This window comes from Jaculus jaculus, chromosome 13 (assembly GCF_020740685.1).
Source record: "Jaculus jaculus isolate mJacJac1 chromosome 13, mJacJac1.mat.Y.cur, whole genome shotgun sequence".
NCBI classification, from domain to species: domain Eukaryota; kingdom Metazoa; phylum Chordata; class Mammalia; order Rodentia; family Dipodidae; genus Jaculus; species Jaculus jaculus.
In genome coordinates, this window is record NC_059114.1 from 11,153,009 (window position 1) to 11,177,427 (window position 24,419).

The 24,419-nt window shown below is 49.4% G+C and overlaps 1 protein-coding gene across 1 annotated transcript; it reads right to left on the minus strand.

The window, feature by feature from the left end:
• Positions 1–445: 445 nt before the first annotated feature.
• Positions 446–6,806, minus strand: Pla2g3 (phospholipase A2 group III). The gene is made up of 7 exons (XM_004664079.2): positions 6,293–6,806; positions 5,013–5,145; positions 4,635–4,769; positions 3,635–3,918; positions 2,783–2,912; positions 2,556–2,672; positions 446–1,200 (listed from the first exon to the last, which is right to left on the minus strand). The coding sequence occupies exons 1-7, from the start codon at positions 6,804–6,806 to the stop codon at positions 990–992; spliced, it is 1,524 nt and encodes a 507-aa protein (XP_004664136.2). The 3' UTR covers positions 446–989.
• Positions 6,807–24,419: the final 17,613 nt, after the last annotated feature.

Below are 24,419 nucleotides of genomic sequence, written 5' to 3' on the forward strand. Positions count from 1 at the left end.
GAGGATTCTAGGTCAGCCTGGGCTAGAGTGAGACCCTACCTTGAAAAAGAGAGAGAGAGAAAGAAAAGAAAGAAGGAAAGGAAGGAAGGAGGAGGTACAGAACTGGTTGATAGCAGGCTTCAGCTCAGCTGTGTGCCCACATCACCTGCACCCATAACCTGTATCGAGTGGTCAGTCCTTAGGCTCATTTCACAGGTGAGCCGACAAAAGGCTCCGAGAGGTTCTACCCGCGTCTCGAGGTCAGACATCAAGGTCAGTTTGGTTGTGTTAGAGGAAGAGAGTGTTTATTAGGTGCATACACGTGTCTGCGCACAGAATAGCTCGCGTACTCCTCAGCAGCACTATGAGGTAGCTCATGTTTACAACTCCCCTTTCCAGAGTAGGAAACAGGCTCAGAATAAGAGGGGGGGAGGTCCCTTGCCCAGCCCCCCCCCCCAAAGGACACAGGAGATTTAAATTTAGTGCAGAAAGATTGGTCCAGGCCTGGGCTTGGATGGGATTAGCAGCTATTAAAAGAAGGGGCCTCCTGGGAGAAGGGGAGTTGAGAAGGCCTCCTGGATTTCAGGCCCGACATCCCTTATTTCCCACTTGCAGCCCTGCGCCTCACAGCCAGGTGTTAGGACTTCCCTAGCCAGGTCTTGAGACACATTGATTTTGCAACATGGGCAGACATGTCACTTCTTTCAGCACCTCCCAGGGCTGCTGCAACCTGTCAGCCAGCCCCTCCCCATTTCCATCTGCATGTGAACTTCCCTGGCAAGGCCCAAGCCCAAGGCATCAAAGTCAGCTTCCTGGACACCACGTCCAGGAACGGGAAGGCAGTGTCTCTCAGTGTAGCGGGAGACTTGAGGTCCCTCCCATCACCCTCCTGGACGTTCCGCAATCAGAGCCACCACCATGCTGGTTCATGAAGAGGCCAGGTCTCCCCAGGGCCTAGCAGAGCCAAGCAGGAAGTCCAAGCTGGTGCCCAGGAGAGCTGCCCCCTGAGGTCATGAGCTCCAGGATGTCTGCTGCCCACTGGGTGTCCAGGTTGCCTGGGTTAGCTGCAGGCACTGACTGAAGAATGACCCAGGAGGCCGCGGGGGCTCCGCAGGCCGCGCTTGTCCCTCGTCTGCGTCTTTATCCCAGCGGTGGGGCTGTCTCCACTGAAGCCGCAAGTGCCGAGCGGACACTCTGATGGCCCTGAGGTCTCTGGAACAGCTGTGGAGAGAATGAACTGATGAGGCGCCAGCAGAGTCCTGCCTGATTCTGAAAATGGGAGCAAGGCCTAGAGAGGACCAGAAAAACACAGAGGGCACAGGGGACGGAATCAACCTGAGCCAGTCTCCAGAGGTCTAGATTCTGATCTACCAGTATCTGGGCTTCAATTCCCCCCACCCCATCTATGTGCTGGACAGGTCTTGAACTATATATATATCATACACTCCATTTCCTTGGCACCTACAACCTTTTAGTTGTAGCTTTTGGTTTTTTTTTTTTTTTAGGGAAGGGTCTCGCTCTAGCCTAGGCTGACCTGGAATTCACTATGTAGTCTCAGGTTCTGTAGCGTAGTGGTTATCGCGTCTACTTTACGCTATGTAGTCTCAGGGTGGCCTCGAACTCACAGCAATCCTTCTACCTCTGCCTCCCAAGTGCTGGGATTAAAGGTGTGTGCCACCATACATTTTGTGTTTGTTTTTTGAATGGGGGTGGGGTGGGTGCTTGTTTGGTTTGATTTGGATTGATTTTGCATACCACCCCTCCCAAGGTAGAGTCTCACTCTGGCCCAGGCTGACCTGGAATTCACTATGTAGTCTCAGGGTGGCCTGGAACTCACAGTGATACTTCTACCTCTGCCTCCTGAGTGCTGGGATTAAAGGTGTGCACCACCACACCTGGCTTGATTTTGCTTTTTTGAGACAGGGTCTCACTGTGAACCCCAGGCTGACCTTGAAGTTGCTATCTATCCCTAGCCTTAAACTTGAGATCCTTCTGCCTCAGACTGGCATCACAGGCATGTGCCACCAAGACTAGCTTTCCTACAGGCAAGGAAGTAGAGGTTTGGAAAGATGAATCAACTCGTCAAGTACACACAAGAATTAAATGACAAATTTGGGAGGCAGAAATAGGAGGATCGCCATGAGTTGAAGGCTGCCCTGAGACTACATAGTGAATTCCAGGTCAGCTTGAGCTACAGTGAGACCCTACCTCAAAAATAAATAAATAAATAAATAAATAAAGGACAGAAAGCCTGGAATGGTGGCACATGCCTTTAATCCCACCACTTAGGAGGCTGAGGTAGGAAGGTCGCCTGAGACTGCACAGTGAATTCCAGGTCTGCCTGTGCTAGAGTGAGACCCTACCTTGGGGGGTGGGGGGAAAAGAATTAAATGACAGGGCCCAGGTATAGCTTCCTACCCGAGGCCAGCTGCAGAGCTGAGACCAGGGGCGGTATGGTTGAGAGAGAGATGATGACCCTTTCTTCACCCCCTTGGCCCAGGCAGTTGGTTATCTATAGATGACCTAGCTGGTGACAGAAGTGTCGCTCTCTACCCCTAGGCTCAGCCATCACTTACCCTTTACCCTCAGCACAGTCCAGCGGAGGGACCAGCTTGAAACAGGTGGTGCCCAGTAACTCCCAGAGCTTGTTGGCGCCAGCAGGTGGGCTGCGGAGCTTCAGGAAGCGTGCCAGGCTGAGGGAAGAGGCAAGCTCAGGCTGGGGCAGGACTGCCAGTCACATGCCCTTTCTCAGTGCCTGGTAGAGAGCAGGCAGCCTGCCCCCCAGGAGCCCAGCAGGCCTCACCGGCGGGTACAGTTACAGTGAAAGAGGGGCTCGTGGGCACTGTTGAGCAGGTGGAACTTGGTTTCTTGGGGCTTGATCTGGTGTCCACACCGGTCCAGGTGGCGGAAGCTACGGCAGGCTCGGCGGGCACCTGGAGCCAAGTGGGGTGGCGAGGGAAGTGCATTGCGCCAAGGAGGCTTCGGTCACACAGTGGGCCTTGGTCTCCCGCCGTGTGTTCTCGGAGCATTGCCCACAGAGAATGTTCCCTCAACACACACACACACACGCACGCACGCACACACACGCAGCAGTCATAGGGGACCCCACAGTGTTGAGGGTGCTCAGGAAAGGCTTTCTGGAAGACAGAGCCTGCAGAGATGAGGCCGGGAGACAAAGAGAGGGATCCCGGCAGGAAAGCCAGTTAGTGCAAAGACCCAGTGGTGAGCGAGAATAGATTGTGGTGGGGGGGGGGGCGGGTTGCTTGTTTGTGTTTCATCCAGGGCTGGGCATCAAACCCAGGACCTTAACACATTGTAGGCAAACGTTCCACCACCGAGATACATCCAAGTCCTTGCAGTCTGCACCTGAGGAACTGGATGAAGTGTGTGAAACTGAAGTTTCAACCAGAGGACGGAGTCCATGGGTTAAGACTGCGGCAGCTGCTATAGAAAGGAGTGAGGGAATCAGCAGGGAAGAACATGGCCCAATCTATGCAGTATGAAAACCCGTTGCCCTATAAGACGTGATGAGAAAGCCTGGGGCACCCTAAGAGAAGGTCGCAGGAGGAAAACAGGCAATACCCCACATTTGCACACACAGGCAAGGACACCCCCTCACCATCAGGAACTCCCCCAAATTTGGTGCTGAGCTCACCTTGAGGTGTTGGACCACTCAGGAGGCGTGGGTGAGGGACCCTTGTCTGGATTCTGAAGACCACATCTGGCCTGAGGGTGGCCCCAGGGGCTGGGAAGGCTGTGGCATTGGCTAGGCTGGGGTGCCTGGACCTTGTCTGCTGTGGGCGCCTTTTCTGAGGGTGCTTGCTGAAAGCTGGGCTCTGGGGGCTGGGAGGAACGGTGGTGGCTACTGAGTTCCAGGAGGCATTGTAGTAGGTCCTGGGCTGGAGGTGCGCAAGGGGCACTGAGCCGTATGTCTTGCACCTGGAAGGTGGCAGAGGCAGTTGGTAACCAGGAATCTCTGCTCCAAGAAGCCCCCAGGGTCTCTCCACCAGTCCCACTCCCCATCCTGCTAGGTTGTGGGAGGTGCTCAAGAAAGGTCCAGGGCTGGAGAGATGGCTTAGTTGTTAAGGTGCATGCCTGCCAAGCCTAAGGACCCAGGTTTGATTCCCCAGGACTCACATAAGCCAGATGCACAAGGTGTCTGGAGTTCATTTGCAGTGGCCAGAGGCCCTGGCACTGCCATTCCCTCCCCCGTCCCTCTCTCTCTCTCTCTGCCTCATTCTCTCTCAAACAAATAAATAAATAAATAAAAATATTTTAAAATTAAAAAAGGAGAAAGTGCCAAACTGGGCTCTGCCCTAAAGAAAGGACAAGCTCTGGACTAGAACGAGAATGAGACCATGAGACCCTAGCTCAAAAACAAAAAAAAAAACAGGCTTGGTGGCGCACACCTTTAATCCCAGCACTCGGGAGGCAGAGGTAGGAGGATCGCCGTGAGTTCGAGGCCACCCTGAGACAACATAGTGAATTCCAGGCCAGCCTGAGCTAGAGTGAGACCCTACCTCAGAAAACCACCAAAATTCAGACAGGACAAGCCTGACAAGGTGTGGTTCCCTAGGAAACCTCCCTCTTTGGAGGCTAGATTTCTCTCTGGTCCCCCATAGTCGGGAAGGGGCTCAAGGGGAGCAGTTACATACCCGCCCCACCAGTACCATGCCACGCAGGACTCCTGCTCTTTCAACACGAAGCAGGGTATCTCCAGCACGTTGAAGAATGCCACACCCACGATGTCCGAAATGGAGTCCCGCTGGCCTCTCAGGCACTGCTGGAACCTGTCATGGAGCCCGAGTTCAAGTGCACAGACCCCAGAGAGCCTCCCACACCCCCTGCAGCCCACCCTGCCGCCGCCTACCAGATGCTTCCTTCTCTTACGCCCCACTTTGACCCTCTGCCACCTGCACCGAGGAGCAGCCTGGTTGATCTTTAGGATGCTCTGGGATTCTAGGGTCTGCACTCAAGAACTGGGCAACTCTGCCTTATTCCCGAACCCCAGGACCCCCCTGCCTGCAGCCAACCTGGCGTCACAGTCGCAGTGGGAGATGGTGTGGAATCGGAAGTTCCGGATGCCATAGTTGTATTGTAAGGGCGAGATGTTCTGCGGGCAGCGGTCATGTTCCTGGCAGCAGAGGTCAGGGCCCCGGAAGATCCCTGTGTGGAAAGAAGGGGACACCAGTTCAGCAGGGTTCCTAGGCACCATGTACCAGCTGTGCCCACCTGGCATATCAGAGGTGTAGAATCCTTGTTCTCATCCCAACCCTGGCAAAACCTTCCGGAGTGGCCTCAGACCAGTGGTTCTTCCTTTAAGAAACCTTCATGGTTTCAAGGTTTTCAGAGAATGTTCAGCCCCTTTTGGATACCTTCTAGGGCTGGACAGGCCACCCATGAGCACACGGAGATGACCTCTTCAGAATATTTAGAATCTGCCCACATAGTTCCCAAGCTCACACCCCAAACAAAACTCTGAACTGATGAAAGCGTGCATAATAAAAACAGGCGGGGTGCCACCTTTCCACCAGCGCAGCAAGGTGTTGGATACTCAGGATGCCAACCTGTTCTACTCAAGTGCCAAGTCTTCCCGTGCCCCTTGCAGACATAGCCATCAATCATGACCCAAGCTGCGGTGGCCTTTACGGGGCACCCTCACACACCCAAGCTCATGAAGGGTCGCCTTCGTTTCGCAGGTGAGGAACCTGGCTTTCAGTGAGGGGGAGGGGCTTTCTCAACTTGCGTGTGGAGTATTTTTTCTTCCTGGTTTGTTTCCAGTGCCAGGGATGGGCTAGAAAAGGCTCCACAACCCCCAACCCTGACTCGCTCAGCTTGAATTGCTGAGCTGGGATTTGAGCCTAGGTTTTCCAGTCTCATCATAGGTCAGAGACTTTTTGGCTCAGGAGACCCTGGATCCTTTCCAGACCTCAGAGGGTGTTAAATGAGAATTCACGGTTTGAATTAAGACCTTTTCTCTCCTTGACTTTTTTTTTTTTTTTTCCTGAGGTAGAGTCTCACTCTAGCCCAGGCTGACCTGGAATTCACTATGTAGTCTCAGGCTGGCCTTGAACTCACAGTGATCCTCCTACCTCGGCCTCTGGAGTGCTGGGATAAAAGCATGCGCCACCACGCCCAGCTTGTCTCCGAAACTTTACTTAAGCATCCCATGATGAGACTCGCGGTCGCCCCTACTTTACAGATGAGAAACTCGAGGCTCAAAGTGCCTAAGTCATTTCCCTAAGGACAAAGCCCAGGAGAAGACAAGTCCCAACCTCCCCCATCGATACCCACCCACACCCCGACGGCTCACCCAGCTCCGAGGAATTCTCAGCAGAGTTCCCAACTCCGCACCACAGGGTGCCAGGCATGGTCCAGCCTCTCTTCTTCCGCAAGTGCCCTCTGCCAGCCGCTCCGCCCTGCCCGGCTGCCGGCTTCTCCCGAGCCCCTGCAGGCCTGTGCTCAGCCTCCCTGCAGGCTTCCCAGTGGCTCCGTAGACTCGTCAGTGCCCTCTGTAACTTCGGTCCTGGGGTGTGGGTGAAGGCGCCCTGGCTGGACTGATGAACGCAGAAGGCACTGAAGGCCGCGGTGAGTTCAGGCGCATCCTGCCGGGTGCAAACCTGCAGCCGCCCGCGAGCATCCCAGCGGGCGTGGAACAGAGCCAGGCCCTGGGCATCCTTGCCCAGGAAGCTTAGGGAGCCAAGAGAGCTGCCAGGGATGGGCTTGACCAAGTGGCAGGATGTGCTGTCCCAGGGATGGGTAAGGGAGCCCCCTGGAGCAACCTCCAAAAAGCCCACCACCCCCAGCAGCACTGCTAGGACCCCCATCCTGCCCTAACTTTAGCCTGGTCAGACAAAGCCCCCCAGATGCCTGACTCTGGCCTCGCACGAGGCAGCAGCTGGGCTGAGCTGAGTGGCTGGAGCGGAGCAGATGCCCAGCAGACCCCGGGCTCCGGGGCCAATGAATGGAGCTGCGGAAGGAGGAGGAAAGAGGTTGGAGTATGGGGTGATCTTGGGCTTGTAACCGAATCCACCGGCCGGGCAGGCTGCTGATTGGCTGGGAAGTGCGTTGCAGGGCCCACGCCTCCAGCACCCTGCCTCAGAGCTGCTAAGTCACCTGCTGGCAGCCTCACCCAGAGGGATGAGGTCTGGGGAGAGCCGAAGCCCTGAGCTGGGAGGGAAGGGGGCAGGCTTGGGGGGTGGGGGTGGGGGGCTATGTCTCTTCGGGGTGGGAAGAGGGTCCAAGGACTTGGAGACTCCCAGAACCTTCCATCCCTGTTGAGGCTGTCACACCTAACTCTATCAGATTGGCAGGAAGCCATGGACCTCAGCCAGGGTGGGTGAAAAATGGCGAAGGGCAGAACTGGGTTCTAGAGTGCCATCCTGGAGTTCCAAAGGAAGATCGAGTCTAGTCCTGCTTTTTAAGACCCTGTATTCAGGGAGGATCTTGGCATGACCAGCAGACAGTGCCCCAGTGGCCACCCCTTCTCACCACACATACATTTTCTTATTTATTTCTTTATCTGAGAGAGGGGGGGGAGGGGGAGGGAGGGAGGGAGGGAGGGAGGGAGAAAATGAGTGTGGGCAGGGTCTCCAGCCACTGTAAACAAACTCCAGATGCATGGGCCACTTTGTGCATCTGCCTTATGTGAGTCCTGGGGAATTAAACTTGGGTCCTTAGACTTTGCAGGCAAGTGCCTTAACTGCTAAGCCAATCTCTTCAGCCCCAACATACATTTTCTGGAAAATCTAAATCTGAGCACAGATACGACCCAGCAACAATCCTTCTGGTCTGATGGTTGAGGAATACATAGCTAGAACAGTACTTTTTTTTTTTTTTTCTTGGTGTTTTCAGGTAGGGTCTCACTCTAGTCCAGGCTGACCTGGAATTCCCTATGTAGTCTCAGGTTGGCCTTGAACTCATGGCAATCCTCCTGCCTCTGCCTCCCGAGTGCTGGAATTCAAGGCATTGTACCACCATGCCTGGCCCAGAAGAGGACTTGAAAGCACTATAGAATTGGGTCGGTGCTTGGCATTTGAAGGAACTATGGTCCCCAGAGGAGTGGAGAGGAGTTCAAGGGGAATACGTATATATGTCTCTGTTCTTGGAGTATGGCTGCCTGGAGGACCAGGAGAAGTCGCATACTCCCCAGGGGGCCCGGGGCTCTCTATCTGGGGGGAGGATTTGAACCTGGGACTCCAGTGCTTGCTCCTGTGGCCCTGTGCTGGTGCATCTCATCCAACTCCTGGCCATAGTGCAGATGAAGAAACCGAGGCTCTGGAAGGGTGAGAAAAATTCAAGTGACAACCAGCTGGGAGAATGAGAATCAGAGCTGGCTGGACCAGTGACTTGTCTTTTTTGGTGCTGTTGTTGTTGTTTGTTTTTGTTTTTTGAGGTAGGATCTCACTCTAGCCCAGGCTGACCTGGAATTCACTATGCAGTCTCAGAGTGGCCTCGAACTCACAGCAATCCTTCAACCTCTGCCTCCTGAGTGCTGGGATTCAAGGTGTGCGCCCCCATGCCCGGCTTTGACTTGTCTTTTACTTGCCTGTAGACTCACAGCATCCCCAATATTCCTCTTGGTCTCCATTCAGTTCTTTTCAGGAGTCAAGCCCCAGTCAGGGAGAGAGTCAGGGCCAGTCCTGGGGAGAGTGCGTTTGGTGTGCAACCAAGGAGGAAGGAGGTTGCAAGGTTGCTGGGCCCTTCTCTGTGGCTTCAGAATCCGTGTAAGCCTGGGGCCCAAGGGGTCATAGATAGGAACAATGAAAACAGAGGATGGGAAGTGGGGCGTGGTGGCACACGCCTTTAATCCCAGCACTTGGGAGGCAGAGGTAGGAGGATCGCTGTGAGTTCGAGGCCACCCTGAGACTCCATAGTGAATTCCAGGTCAGCCTGAGCTAGAGTGAGACCCTACCTCGAAAAACCAAACAAAACAAAACAAAAAAGCAGAAGATGGATATAGCCCAGGAGCCAAAGTACTCTCCAGTAGATCAAATAATGGCAGTGGTGGGAGGGAAACCAAGAGTTCCTAAGGACAGGCAGGGACCCACCTGAGCCAAGATGAATATATATATATATATATATATTTATTTTTTGAGGTAGGGTCTCACTCTACCCTAGGCTGACCTGGAAGTTACTCTGTAGGCCCAGGCTGGCCTCAAACTCACAGCAATCCTCCTACATGTGACTTCCAAGTGCTGGGATTAAAGGTGTGCTTCACTACACTGGGCCAAGATAAATCCTTTTTTAAAAAAAATTATATTTTTTAGCTGCTGGAGAGATAGCTTAGCAGTTAAGGTGCCTGCCTGCAAAGCCAAAGGACCAAGGTTCAATTTCTACATAAGCCAGATGCACAAGGTGGCGCATGTGTCTGGAGTTTATTTGCAGTAGCTGGAGGCCCTGGTATGCCCATTCCCTCTCTGCCTCTTTCTCTATCTCTCTCAAATAAATAAGAAAAAGTTTTATAAAAAATTTAAATATTTTTATTTATTTATTTGAAAGAGAGAGGAACAGTGAGGATGGGTGTGCCAGGGCCTCCTGCCACTGCAAATGAACTCCAGACACATGCGCCACTTAGTGCATCTGGCTTTACATGGGTACTAGGGAATGGAACCCAGCTGTCAGGCTCCGTAAGAAAGTGCTCTTAAAAACTAAGGTTTCTGGGCTGGAGAGATGGCTTAGCGGTTAAGCGCTTGCCTGTGAAGCCTAAGGACCCCGGTTCAAGGCTCGGTTCCCCAGGTCCCACGTTAGCCAGATGCACAAGGGGGCGTACGCGTCTGGAGTTCGTTTGCAGAGGCTGGAAGCCCTGGCGCTCCCATTCTCTCTCTCTCCCACTATCTGTCTTTCTCTCTGTGTCTGTCGCTCTCAAATAAATAAATAAATAAATAAAACTAAGCTTTCTTACTGGGTATTGTGGTTCACACCTTTAATCCCAGCACTCAGGAGGCAGAGGCAGTAGGATCGCTGTGAGTTCAAGTCCACCCTGAGAATACATAGTGAATTCCAGGTCAGCCTGGGCTAGAGTAAAGCCCTACCTCGAAAAACTCAAAAAGAAAAAGAAAAATAAGTTTTCTCTCCAGCAACCCAAAGATGACTCATTCTGGGAAGAATTCTAACATTTTGTCCAAAAAATAACTTATCTTAATACTTTCTCTTTTCATTGATTGAACTGCCACCAGCCTCCGTTCCCCTTTTTTCTTTTTAATATTTTATTTTTATTTATGAGAGAGAGAGAGAATGGGTGCACCAGGGCCTCAAGCCACTGCTAATGCACTCCAAATGCATGCACCACCATATGCATCTGCCGTACGTGGGTTCTGGGGAATTGAACCTGGATCCTTGGGCTTCTCAGGAAAGTGCCTTAATAGCTAAGCCATCTTTCCAGCTCATACTCCCCGTTTTCTATACCAGACTTCTTCCCTGCCCATTGCCTGGAAAGGATGGGCAGAATCATAGCAGTAACCTAGTTTAGGAGGTCAGATGGACCCAGCCTGGGTCCTGGCATTGTGTGAGACCCTAGGTTTCAGGAGGCAGAAGCAGGAGGATCACCACAAGTTCGAGGTCAGCCTGAGATGACATAGTGAATTGCAGGTCAGCCTGGGCCAGAGTGAGTCCCTACTTCAAAACAAAACAAAATAAAGACAAAAGAGAAGTCAACTTCTCTAAGTCTTAATTTCCTTTTCTGTATGATCAGCATAATCCCAGGATGTTGGGTAAGACTTAGAGTCAGTGACATTCCAAACCCTATCACTAAAGCCCCAGGATAGCCGTGGGCAGGAGGTAGCTTGGTAGAACTCACAAAGCTTTGGGGCCACCAAACCTGTAAGATCTGCCACAACCATGTGGATGGGGATGATGGGCCTAGAAGCTAGGGCATTGCCTAGCTGAGGAACTCTGGGATGTCTCTGCCCCTGTCTATCCCTCCTCTGTGCAGGGAAAGGGACTATGGGGTTGACCTTTAATATATCTTCCTGTCTGGGCCCCAAAGAAAGGCAGGCCGGGGCCTGCTCAGGCCTTAAGGGAAGGAGTCACTGGGTTTTCTCTTCATACTCCACCCATGCTATAGGACAAGCCCTGTGCCCAGTGTACCTTGTCTCCCAACTGGGTGCCTCTCAGAGTACAAGAAGGGGCCAAATGAGCTGGACAGGATGGGCTGGGCAGGAAGGGGGGCTCCCAATTTTTCTCTGAGTCCCCACCACCTAGGGTTAGAGCCTATTTCACAGCAAGCAGCAATGGGGACTGTGGAGTGAGTGTGAGAGAAAGGCATTGCTCCTTCTTCTGTTTCTATACAGCAGTTCCCATGGACTTGTTTTTTCCAGGTTAAGTTCTTACCAAGTAGCCCAGGCTGGTCTCAAAATTGGGATCTTCCTGCCTCAGCCTCCTGAGCTCTGGGATTACCAGTACGTGCCCCATAGCCCAGTCCTAACATTTTTTGGTCATCTTTGGCCTCTCTATATAATTTCTCTCCTCTATTCCTCCCTTTTTAACAGTTTTTTTAAAAACATTTTATTATTTATTTATTTGAGAGAGAGAATGGGCATGCAAGGGCCTTTAGTCACTGCAAATGAACTTCAGATGCATGTGCCCCCTTGTGTATCTAGCTTATGTGGGTCCTTGGGAATCGAACCTGAGTCCTTTGGCTTTGCAGGCAAATGCCTTAACTGCTAAGCAGTCTCTCCATCCCTATCCCTCCCTTTCTTTCTCCATCCTTCTGTTCCTTTGACTCTTTCCATTTGACTCCTTCTCCTTCTCCTTTTCTGTCTTCTCCCTCAACCTTCTATCTCTCTCTCTCTCTCTCTCTCTCTCTCTCTCTCTCTCTCTTTTCAAGGGAGGGTCTCACTCTAGTTCAGGCTGACCTGGAATTCACTATGTAGTCTCAGGATGGCCTCGAACTCACACTGATCCTCCAACCTCTACCTCCTGAGTGCTGGGATTAAAGGCGTGTACCACCATGCCCGGCCTTATTTTAATTTTAATTTATTTATTTGAGAGAGAGAAAGAGGGAGATGGACAGAGAGAGACTATGGATGTGCCAGGGCCTCCAGCCACTGCAAATGAACTCCAGATGTGTGTGCCACCTTGTGCATCTGGCTCACGTGAGTACTGGAGAGTTGAACCTGGGTCTTTCAGCTTTGTAGGCAAGCACCTTAACCACTAAGCAATCTCTCCAGCCCTAAATATTTTATTTTTATCTATTTACTTATTTGAAAGAGGGAGAGAAAAAGAAGAGGAAGACACAGAGGAAGACAGAATGGGCACACCAGGACTGTCAGCCACTGGAAACAAACTCCGGATACATGTACTACTGGTGCATCTGGCTTATATGGGTCCTGAGGAATTGAACCTGGGTTGTTTGGCTTTGCAGGTAAGCGCCTTAACCACTAAGCCATTCCTCCAGCCCTTCTATCCCTTTTTTTATGGTGCTAGAGATGGAACCCAGGCCCTTACACATGCTAGGCAAGCACTCTGCCACCAAGCGATACACCCAGCCCCATTGAAAAATGGGTAATTAGAAACTACTTTTGCTTAAAAAAGGGGGTGCTGCCAGGCATGGTGGAACATGGATTTAATCCCAGCACTCGGAAGGCAGAGGTAAGAGGATTGCCGTGAGTTCAAGGCCAGCCTGAGACTACATAGTGAATTCCAGGTCAGCCTAGGCCAGAATGAGACCCTATCTCAAAAAATAAAAAAAAAAAAAACTTAAAAAAAAGGGAAAAAAACGGGGGATGGGGCACTGGAGAGATGGCTTAGTGGTTAAGGTGTATGCCTGCAAAGCCTAAGGACCCACGTTCAATTCTCTAGGTCCCACGTAAGCCAGATGCACAAGGTGGCGCATGCATCTGGAGTTCATTTGCAGTGAGTGGCTGGAGGCCCTGGCGTGCCCATTCTCTCTCTCTCTCTCTCTCTCTCTCTCTCTCAAATAGCTAAACAAAATGTTAAAAAATAAAAAGCTCTGACTCCTCGCTTGGGTCCACAAGGAAACTAAAGAGAAAGATGAAAGCCTGGAGTCTCAGCCTTGTTTCCCATGTGTCTCTTTTACTTTGTCACCTGCTTATCTCTGCCCACGGGCATGTTAATCATTCCCATCATACCTATCTGTAACCTGGGTTCTTAACCCATCTGATGCCCCTTCAAGGCAGAAGGCACCTTACCGCCATCTTTTTACAGTGTTCTATCCCCCCCACACACACACACAAGTTACCCAAAGGCCCCCAGTTGTCCTGAACCTGCAGTTGCCTTGGATTCCAGGACTAGCAGAGCCACAGAGGACAGACCACTCCTCAAAGGAGAGCAATTACCTATCAATTTCCTACGCGGTGAGGCTGTGCCCCCGAGCCTGAGCAATGGCCTCCTGAAACACCGAATCTCCTCAAACAACAGGACTTCTTATTTTATTTTTATGTTATTTATTTGGTTTTTCGGAGTAGGATCTCACTCTAGCTCAGGCTGACCTGGAATTCACTATGTAGTCTCAGGCTGACCTCGAACTCATGGTGATCCGCCTACCTCTGCCTCCTGAGTGCTGGGATTAAAGGCGTGCGCCACCACGCCTGGCTTATTTTTTTTTTTATTTTTATTTATTTGAGAGTGACAGACACAGAGAGAAGGACAGATAGAGGGAGAGAGAGAATGGGCGCGCCAGGGCTTCCACCCTCTGCAAACGAACTCCAGACGCGTACGCCCCCTTGTGCATCTGGCTAACGTGGGACCTGGGGAACCGAGCCTCGAACCGGGGTCCTTAGGCTTCACAGGCAAGCGCTTAACCGCTAAGCCATCTCTCCAGCCTTTTTTTTTTTTTTTTTTTTTTTTGAGGTAGGGTTTTGCACTAGCCCAGGATGACCTGGCCTGGAATTCCCTAATTCCCTTTCAGGGTGGCCTTAAACTCACAGCAATCCTCCTACCTCTGCCTGCCAAGTGCTGGGATTAAAGGCATGTGCCACCACGCCCTGCTCAAAACTTAAAGACGCACCACTGGAATTCGAACCCACGATCTCCTGTTTACAAGACAAGAGTTTTTAACCAACTAAGCCACGGCTCTGCCATCTCCTTTTTTTTTTTTTTTCCCCTCTCTCCCTTCATCTCTCATTCCCTTCTCTACATGTGCCATTGCTTTAGGGTTTGTCTCTCTCCCTCTCTCATTTTGTGCTTCTTGCTCTCTTTTTCTGCCCTCCCCTTGCACACAGTGACCCTAGTACTAAGGGGAGCCTTGGGGTGTGCGGCACCCTTTCCTTTACATTTTCCCAGCCATGACCTCATCTGAGGCTTACAACCCCTGCCCCTCCCTAGGAAGAGAGACAGGGTGGGGCTTCTCTTCATAGTCCACATAGATGGAGGATGGCCCGAGAGGAAGGGTGACTTGCTGGGGGAGTCATCAGCAACTCAAGAATGAAACCTGGTCAGACTTCTCTTGGCATGTGGGGACATTTCCCTGGGACCTAGGAGATGCTGCATGGCCCCTCCTCCACGTCCCCACCCCGCCCCTCCAGCCGCCCGAGGGGCGTCTCCCCCTGGCCTTTGGAGCAGGCACTCCCAATCTCACCAGGAAGGCGCTAGCTAGGCTCCTCCGCGCTAGGAGAATGGGGCGGGCGGTGCCTAGCTCCAGAGTATGCAATGCTCATTCACAAAACAAACAGTTACTGGGTTTACTGTGTGCCAGGCGCTGGGCTGGGCGAGACCCAGGAGAATGCAGGCTCCGGAGAGAGGAAGGGAGGAGAACAAAGCAGGCGCAAGGGTTGGGGGAGGAAAAGGGTAAACCCATCTCCAGGAAGAGTGGGGTCCAGAAACCCACCAGAGGGGCCAAGAGGCCAGTGTTACTGGGTTCCCACAGGAAAGCACTGCCAAGACAGAGTTAGAAGCCCCAGAGATTTATTGAAGGAAGATAAAAGGAGAGGAAGTCGGAGTGGGCAGTGGAAGCCTTGGGGCCATGTTTCAGCTCTGACATCTATGGGAAGGGAGACTAAGGGAATAGAGGTTGGGGAAGGAGCGTTTTACATTGCAGAACCGCTCTGAGAAAGTCTAAACCAGCCAACCGGAGCTCTCCTGCGAAGATTTCCCATAGGGGAGTCCCATGTGGATCCAGGCAGCCAGACCCTGGCGGCCCAGTTTCCATCATTGGCTGGAGGCTTCCCAAGAAGACAGTGGCCTCTGCTGTATGGCAGCTGCAATTGGAGGCTGTCAACCAGAAGCAGCTCAGAGAAATGGATGCTCCAAGGTCTTTCTTCTGGTAGATCCCAGGCTAAGGAGAACTGTTTGGGTACAGGGTACACCTGTGAGATTTTTAGGTAGGATCTGCCCTTTGCACAGCTGACCTTCAACTATGCCTAGGTCCAGGTGTAAGGAAATAAAGATCCAACTGGACAGCTCAGGAGACAGGAAAAAACACATTAGATACAGTGTGGTAGATTAAGCTAACATAGGCTGATGTATTGGTGCATGCCTGGAATTCGAGCAATTGGGAGGTGGAGATAGGAAGATCAGGAGTTCAAAGTCATACTCAGTTATATTCTAAGTTTGAGACCAGCCTGGGCTACATGAAACCCTGTCTCATAGAGAGAGAGAAGGGCTGGAGAGATTGAGATTGCTTAAGTGGTTAAGGTACTTGCCTGCAAAGCCTAAGGACCCAGGTTTGATTCTCTAAGTCCCACATAAGCACATGGTGGCACATGCATCTGGAGTTCGTTTGCACTGGCTAGAGGCCCTAGCATGCCCATTCTTTCTTGCTCTCTCTCTTTCCCTCCCTGTCTCTAATAAAATAAAGATTTTAAAAAACTTTTAAAAATTATTTAAAAACAAGAGCAGAGCCTGGCGTGATGGCACACACCTTTAATCCTCGAACTTGGGAGGCAGAGGTAGGAGGATCACTGTGAGTTCAAGGCCACTCTGAAACTCCATAGTGAATTCCAGGTCAGCTTGGGCTAGAGCAAGATCCTCAAAAAACAAGCTTGGGCTAGAGCAAGATCCTCAAAAAAACAAACAAACCAACAAACAAAAAAATCAAGCCTGGCATGGTGGTGCACGCATTTAATCCCAGCACTCAGGAGGCAGAGGTAGGAGGATCACCATGAGTTGGAAGCCACTCTGAGACTACATGCTGAATTCCAGGTCAGCCTGGACTAGAGTAAAACCCTACCTCAAAAAACAAAAACAAAACAAACAAACAAACAAAAATCCAAAAGAAAAAGAAAAGGAGGGGGGGAGTTAAGGAGAGAAAGGAGATAAAAGAAACTATTTGACCTCATTGAGCAACATCAGAAGTTGTGGTGGCTTAAAAATATGCACATGGATTCTTTGATAATCCCTCCCTGTGACGGGATGAGCCTAAAACCCCTCCCTTGAGTAAAAGCTAAACTTAGCGATTTGCTCTGACAAGTCAAATGTGGTGGAAGTGACGTAACTTCTGCGACTAACTCAGAAAAGACACTGTGTTTTCCTCCTTGCTCTGTTGCTGTATCTCTGGATTCACTCACTCTGGGGAACAGACCCGAGTCATTTAAGCAGTCCTGTGAGGAGGCCCATGTGATGATAAGAGAGGAACTGAGGTGTCTTGGCAGCAGTCTGTGACTGAACCACTTAGAAGCAGTCTGGTTTTCAAATATAGCCCCACCTCATGTGTGTGTGTGTGTGTGTGTGTGTGAGAGAGAGAGAGAGAGAGAGAGAGAGAGAGAGCGAGAGAGACAGAGACAGAGACAGAGAGGCAGCTGTTTGGAGGATATAATTCACATACCACTCAATCCATTCATTCCTTTTTTTTGCAATTTTTTTTTTTTGAGGTAGGGTCTTGCTCTAGCCCAGGCTGACCTGGAATTCAACATGTAGTCTCATGCATACATGTTTTTTTTTTAATTATTTATTTATTTATTTGAGAGTGACAGACACAGAGAGAAAGACAGATAGAGGGAGAGAGAGAGAATGGGCGCGCCAGGGCTTCCAGCCTCTGCAAACGAACTCCAGACGCGTGCGCCCCCTTGTGCATCTGGCTAACGTGGGACCTGGGGAACCGAGCCTCGAACCGGGGTCCTTAGGCTTCACAGGCAAGCGCTTAACTGCTAAGCCATCTCTCCAGCCCAACATACATGTTTTTTAAAGCATGACTGTAGGGATGGGGAGATGGCTTAGTGGTTAAGATGCTTGCCTGTGAAGCCTAAGGACCCAGGTTCGATTCTCCGGGGTCTGCATAAACCAGATGCACAAGGTGGCACATGTGTCTGGAGGTCATTTACAGCAGCAGCAGAAGGCCCTGGTGCGCCCATTCTCTCTCTCTCTCTCTCAAATAAATAAAATAATTTTTTTAAAAAAATTGAGTTGGAAAATGGCTTAGAGGTTAAGGTGCTTGCCTGCAAAGCCAAAGGACCCAGGTTCGATTCCCCAGGACCCACGTAAGCCAGATGTACAAGGTGGCACATGCATCTGGAGTTCATTAGCAGTGGCTGAAGGCCTTAACATTCCCCTTCTCTATCTGCTTCTCTCTCTCTCTAATAAATAAAATAAAGAATATTTTTAAATAACTGTATATGAAATGCTTGGAATAGGTAACTACAGAGACATAAAGAAAATCCATGGTTATTAAATGCTAGAGAGAACCAGGCATGGTGGCTCACACCTTTAATCCCAGCACTCAGGAGGCAGAGGTAGGAGGATCACCGTGAGTTCGAGGCCATCCTGAGACTACAGAGTGAATTCCAGGTCAGCCTGAGCTAGAGTGAGACCCTACCTCGAAAAACAAAAACAAACAAGCAAAATCAAAATAAATGAATAAATGCTAGGAAGAGGTTGTATAATGTCTTTATCTTTGTGTGTGTGTGTGTGTGTGTGTGTGTGTGCGCGCGCGCGCGCACATGTTCCTGTAGGGGGTGCACATGTACCATGGAGCACATGTAGAGAAACACACATGCACAGGTCAGAGGACAAGCCACGGTGTAGGTCCTTGCCTTTGAGACAGGGTCTGTTGTTAACCACAGTGTACAACAAGGCAGCTGGCTTCGAGCGTCTGTCCATTCTCCTGTTTCCATCTCCTTTCTCGCCATAGGACTACTGGGATTACAGACGTTCATGCTGGAGTGTCTGGCTTTACAGGAGTTCTGAAGATCCAAACATGCCTTCACATTTCTCAGCAGCAAGCGTTTTATACGCTGAGCCATCTCCTTGAGGCACCCACCCACACAGGGACGTGTGTACACACGCATCACACAAAGATAAAAATGCTACACAACCTTTCTAGCATTTAATTACCATGATCTACTTTATGTCTCTGTAGTTACCTAATCCCATGCGTTTTATATATAGTCACTTTTGTTTTGTTGTTTGTTGCTTGTTTTTTTTTTTCAAGGTAGGGTCTCGCTCTAGTCCAGGCTGACCTAGAATTCATTATGTAGTCTCAGGCTAGCCTCAAACTCATGGTGATCATCCTACTTCTGCCTCCCACGTGATGGGACTAAAGGCGTATGATACCATGCCCAGCTCTAGTGATTTTTGTAAAAATATGTATGTATGTGTGATGAGAGAGAGAATGGATACTCCAGGGATTCTTCCCACTGCAAACAAACTCCAGATGCCTGCACCACTTTGCACATCTGGCTTTATGTGGGTACTGGCGAATTGAACCTGGAACTTCAGGCTTGGGAAGCAAGCACCTTTAACTACCAAGCCATCTCTCCAGCCCAAAAGTCAAGCTTATTTATTTATTTGTTTATTTTGAGCATGGGTTTTACACGAGCCCAGGCTGACCTGACCTGGTACTCACTCTGTAGCCCAGGCTGGCTTTGAGCTCATGGTGATCCTCCTACCTCAACCTCCTGGGATTAAAGACATGTGCCATCACACTCAGCTCACTTTTTTTTTTTTTTTTTTTTTTTTTGGTTTCTCGAGGTAGGGTCTCAGGCTGACCTGGAATTCACTATGTAGTCTCAGGGTAGCCTCAGACTCATGACGATCCTCCTACCTCTGCCTCCTGAGTGCTGGGATTAAAGGCATGTGCCACTATGCCTGGCTCAGCCCACATGTTTAAACAACTGGCACATGTTCTGATAAATGTTGGGTTGGGTTAGGTTTTGTCACTGTGCAAACACCATAGAGTGTACTTATACAAATCTAGGAAGTCTGGGTTAGTCACTTGACGTGGCTTCTTGATTCAAGAGATGTGTTAAACACAAGCGGTCTGAGGCTGCGGCTCCGTAGCTGGGCTTGCTCTTGCTGCTTCACAATGCATGGTGGTTTTGGTTTTCGAGGCAGGGTCTCGCTCTAGTCCAGGCTGACCTGGAATTCACTATGGAGTCTCAGGGTGGCCTTGAACTCACGGCGATCCTCCTACCTCTGCCTCCCAAGTGCTGGGATTAAAGGCGTGCACCACCACACCTGGCCACAATACCTTGTTTTGTAGTCTACTCTAAAACAACAATAAAATAATATGGCAAGTGTGTAAGTCAGCAACACAGTCACTTATTACCATTGTCAAGTGTTATGTAACTAACTGTCCATAATCGTATGCACCACGCTTTTATGGTTGATAGTTCAGTATCATCATAAAACATGAGCAATTATCTGTCTTACACTATTTTGGTGAATGCAGTATCACTAAGCAATTAGAATTTTCCAGCTCCATTACAATCATATGGGACTGCTGCCATATATGCAGTCTATCATTGATTGCTACCTGGTTGGCTGATATAAATATATAAAAGCATATGGTACTGGGCGTGGTGGCGCACACCTTTAATCCCAGCACTCGGGAGGCAGAGGTAGGAGGATCGCCGTGAGTTTGAGGCCACCCTGAGACTACATAGTGAGTTCCAGGTTAGCCTGGGCTAGAGCAAAACCGTACCTTGAAATACAAACAAAAACCCACCAAAAAAAAGCATATGGTATGTGGTCTTTTTATTATTTTGCTATTATTATTGTTTTGATTTTTCAAGATAGGGACTCACTCTAGCTCAGGCTGACCTGAAATTCACTATATAATCTCAGGGTGGCCTTGAACTCATGGCGATACTCCTGTCTTTGCCTCCAGAGTGCTGGTATTAAAGGCATGCACCACTATGCCCAGGTTGATGGTATTTTTATTTTATTTTTTGGTTTTTCAAGGTAGGGTCTCATTCTAGCCCAGGCTGACCTGAAAGTCACTATGTAGTCCCAGGCTGTCCTTGAACTCATGGCAATCCTTCTACCTCAGCCTCCCAAGTGCTAGGATTAAAGGCATGAGCCACCACACCTGGATGGTCCTTTTTTATTTTTTTTAAGAGAGAGAAGAGACAGAGAGAGAATTGGTGTGCCAGGGCCTCAGCCACTGAAATTGAGCTCCAGACATTTGTGCCAACTAGTGGGCATGTACAACCTTGCACTTGCCTCACCTTTGTGCAGCTGGCTTACGTGGGATCTGAAGAGTAGAACATGAGTCATGAGGATTCACAGGCAAGCACCTGAACCGCTAAACCATCTCTCCAGCCCCTGGTCTTTTTGTTTGTTTTTGTTTTTTCAAGATAGGGTCTTTCTCTAGCCCAGGCTGACCTGGAAGTCACTCTGTAGTCTCAGAGTGGCCTCGAACTCATGTCTCCTACCTCTGCCTCCCAAGTGCTAGGATTAAAGGTGTGCACTACCACACCCAGGCAGCCCCTGATCTTTTTTAAAAATGTATTTATTTATTTGTTTATTTGAGAGAGAGAGAGAAAGAGGAAGACAGAGAGTGAGAATGGGAACACCAGAGCCTCCTGCCACTGAAAACATACTCTAGATTACATGTGCCAGTTTGTGCATCTGCCTTGTACATGGATTCTGGGGATTTGGTCTCAGAACAGCAGGCTTTGCAAGCAAATACCTATAACCGCTGAGCCATCTCCCCAGCCCCTCAAGCTCTGAATTCTTGGTCTCCAGCTGAAGTCAGTGTGGTAGGCAGAGCCTTGCTGGAAGGGGTGTGTCACTGGAGGTGGGCCTTGAGATATATTTGCCCCTCTCTTGCCAGTGTTAGTTGGCTTACTCTCCTGCTGCTGTTTTCCATATGCTGTGACAGAGGTAATGGCCAGCCTCTGCTCATGACAGGCTTCTCCTGCCATCATGAAGCTTCTCTTCCAGACTGTGAGCCAAAATAAGTCCTTTCTTCCCATCAACTGCTTTGGTGAAGTGTTTTGTCCCAGCAATGAGAAGTTATGAACCTCGAGTCAAAACCATTCTACTTGAGCCTGGCGTGGTGGCGCACACCTTTAATCCCATCACTCAGGAGACAGAGGTAGGAGGATTTCCATGAGTTCAAGGCTACCCTGAGACTACATAGTGAATTCCAGATGAGCCTGGGCTAGAGTGAGACCCTACCTCAAAAACAAACAAAAAGTTTATTTTTATTTATTTATTTATTTGAGAGAGAGAGCAGCAGATAAGGCTGGAGAGATGGCTTAGAGGTTAAGGCGCTTGCCTGTGAAGTCAAAGGACTGGGGTTCAATTCCCCAGGACTCATGTGAGCCAGATGCAGAAGGAGGGATCTCAGCCATCTCCAGCCCCCAAGGATTCAAGTTCTCCTGAATGTGAATTTGGCCAAAATAAAGGGCAGAGGAGTGTTGGTGCTAGGACCCTTCTCTGAACCTCCTGACACCCAAGACTCGCCTTATTGCTCCGGAGGTGAGAAGAGAGGGTGAGCAGAGCCATTCGCTCGGTCCACACCACAGAACCCACAGAACAAGACTTGCAGAAAACAGTGGTCCTGCAGGATGCTCCTGGAGTTTGTGCAGCTTCTGCTGCCCTCCAGTGGATATCTAGTGTCAGTGCATCCTCTTAAAATTAAATTTTACTTGAGAGAGAGAAAAAGAGGCAGGTAGAGAGAGGGAATGTGCTCAGACGCGTGCGCCCTCTGTGCTTCTGGCTTACTTGAGTCCTTGGAAATCGAACATGGATTCTTTGGCTTCACCGGCAAATTCCATAAACTCCCCAGCAGTCAGTGCATCTTTGAGAAACTGCTGAACAGGTTGTCTTTGCTTATTTCTGGTTCTTCTGCCTGCTCTTTGCTTAGTTGTTGTTTGCTTGTTTGTTTGTTTGTTTGTTTGTTTGTTTGTTTCAGGTAGGGTCTCACTCTAGCTCAGGCTGACCTGGAATTCACTATGTATTCTCAGGGTGGCCTCGAACTCATGGTGATCCTACTACCTCTGCCTTCCAAAGTGCTGGGATTAAAGGCGTGCTCCACCACACCGCGCTGTGTATCTTTTTTGTTTTAAGTTTATATTCATTAGAGGCAGAGAGAGAGAGAGAGAGTATGGGCATTCTGGGAACTCCTACCACTACAAATACAAAGCTCCACATACATGCACCAGTTTGTGCATCTGGCTTCATGTGGGTACCGGGCAATCAAACCCAGGCCATCAGGGTTGAGGGCAACTGAGAGAACTAGGGCCTTTGTCTCTTTAAACCTTCAGTGCCCCAGGCACTAAGGAAGGGTTCCAGCATTCCAACCAGAGCTGTAGACCCTTGCTGCCCTCTGGTGGCGTGATGCTAGTAACTGCATTTCCTCAAGGTCTGTGGTCACAACGTTTCCACGTTTTTCTAAATATTTTCTTTCTTTCTTTATTTGAGACAAAGAGAGAGAATGGGCATGCCAGGACCTCTAGCCACTAAGACGGATACCAGACGCATGCTCCATCTTGTGCATCTGGTTTACATGTGTACTGGGGAAGTGAACCTGGGTCCTTAGGCTTTGCAAGAAAGTGCCTTAATAGCTAAGCCATCTCTCCAGCGTCCTCCACACTTTTCTATGCATCTCACAGTCTTAGCTTCTATCCTTGCTATTGAAACTGCGGACAGTCCCCAATTAGGATTTTCATATTTAGCAAAAACCCAAACTACATGTGTGGTAGCACACATCTGTAGTCCCAGCTACTTGGGTGACTGAGGCAGGAGGATTGCTTGAGGCCCAGGACTTTAAGGCCAAGCCAGACAATATAGTGAGACCAAAAAAATTTTTTTTTAATTTAGTTAATTCTAAATTTCACTTTTTTGTTTTTTTATTTTAAATTTCAATAAACAACAAATAATTTTTTCTTTTTTATTTTCTATTCTTTCTTTCTTTCTTTTTTTGATTTTTTTGAGGCCGAGTCTCACTTTAGCCCAGGATGACCTAGAACTCACTCTGTAGTCCCAGGCTATCCTTGAACTCACAGCAGTCCTCCTACTTCTGCATCCCAAGTGCTTTTTCTTTGTTTTGAAGCAGGGTCTTGATTTAGTCCAGGCCAACCTGGAATTCACACTATAATCCATACTAGTCTAGAACTCACAGGGATCCTCCTACCTCAGCCTTCCAAGTGCTGGAATTAAAGGTGTGTGCCAACAAATCTAGTCTAACAAATAATATTTTTATCCAGGCATGGTGGCGCACGCCTTTAATCTCAGCACTTGGGAAGCAGAGGTAAGAGGACTGCCATGAGTTCAAGGCCACTCTGAGACTACATAGTGAATTCCATGTCAGCCTGGGCTTGTAAACCCAAAAATAATAACAATATTTTTTTAATTAGTTATTTGACAGAAGAATGAGAAGGGGGTGGCAAATTAGTACAAGTGAGCCAGGGCCTCCTACCATTGCAAACAAACTCCAGATGCATGAGTCATTTTGTCCATATGGATTTATGTGGGTACTGGGGAATCAAACATGGGCCATTGAGCTTTGCAAGCAAGTGCCCATAATCACTGAACTCTCTCTCATCAGCCCTAAAAATCTATTTGAGAGAGGGGGGAGAGAGAGAGAGAGAGAGAGAGAGAGAGGAATGGGCAGGTCAGGGCCTCTTGCCACTGTAAATGAACTCCAAATACATGGGCCTCTTTGAGTTTGGCTTTATGTGGGCACTAGAGAATTGAGCTTGGGCCATCAGGCTTTACAAGCAAGCACCTTTAACTGCTGCGCCATCTCCCTATCCCTAGATTTTCTTTTCTTTTTTCTTCTTTTATTTATTTTTTTCCTTTTTAAAAAATATTTTCATTTTTATTTATTCATTTGAAACAGGAAGAGAGAGAAAGAATGGACACACCAGGTCCTCCAGCCATTATAAACAAACTCCAGATGCATGTGCCACCTTGTGCATCTGGCTTAGATGGGTCCTGGGGAATCAAAACTGGATGCTTTGGTTTTGCAGACAAGTGCCTTAACCACTAAGCCATCTCTCCAGCCCCCTTTTATTTATTTGTTGTTGTTGATCGTATTTTTCTATTTCTTTTTCTTTTCTTTTTGCTGTTGTTTTGTCTTTTTGTTTTGTTTTGTTTAAGGCAATCCCAACAGACTGGCCTTTTTGTGTGTGCGCGTGAGAGAGTGAGAGCAAGCGAGACAGAGAGAGAAAGAATTGGTGAGCCAGGCCCTCCAGCCACTATAATAGAACTCCAGATTCATGTACCACCTTGTGTGCATGTGTGACCTTGTGTATCTGGCTTACGTGAGACCTGGAGAGTGGAACATGGGTCCGGTCCTTAAGCTTTTCAGGTAA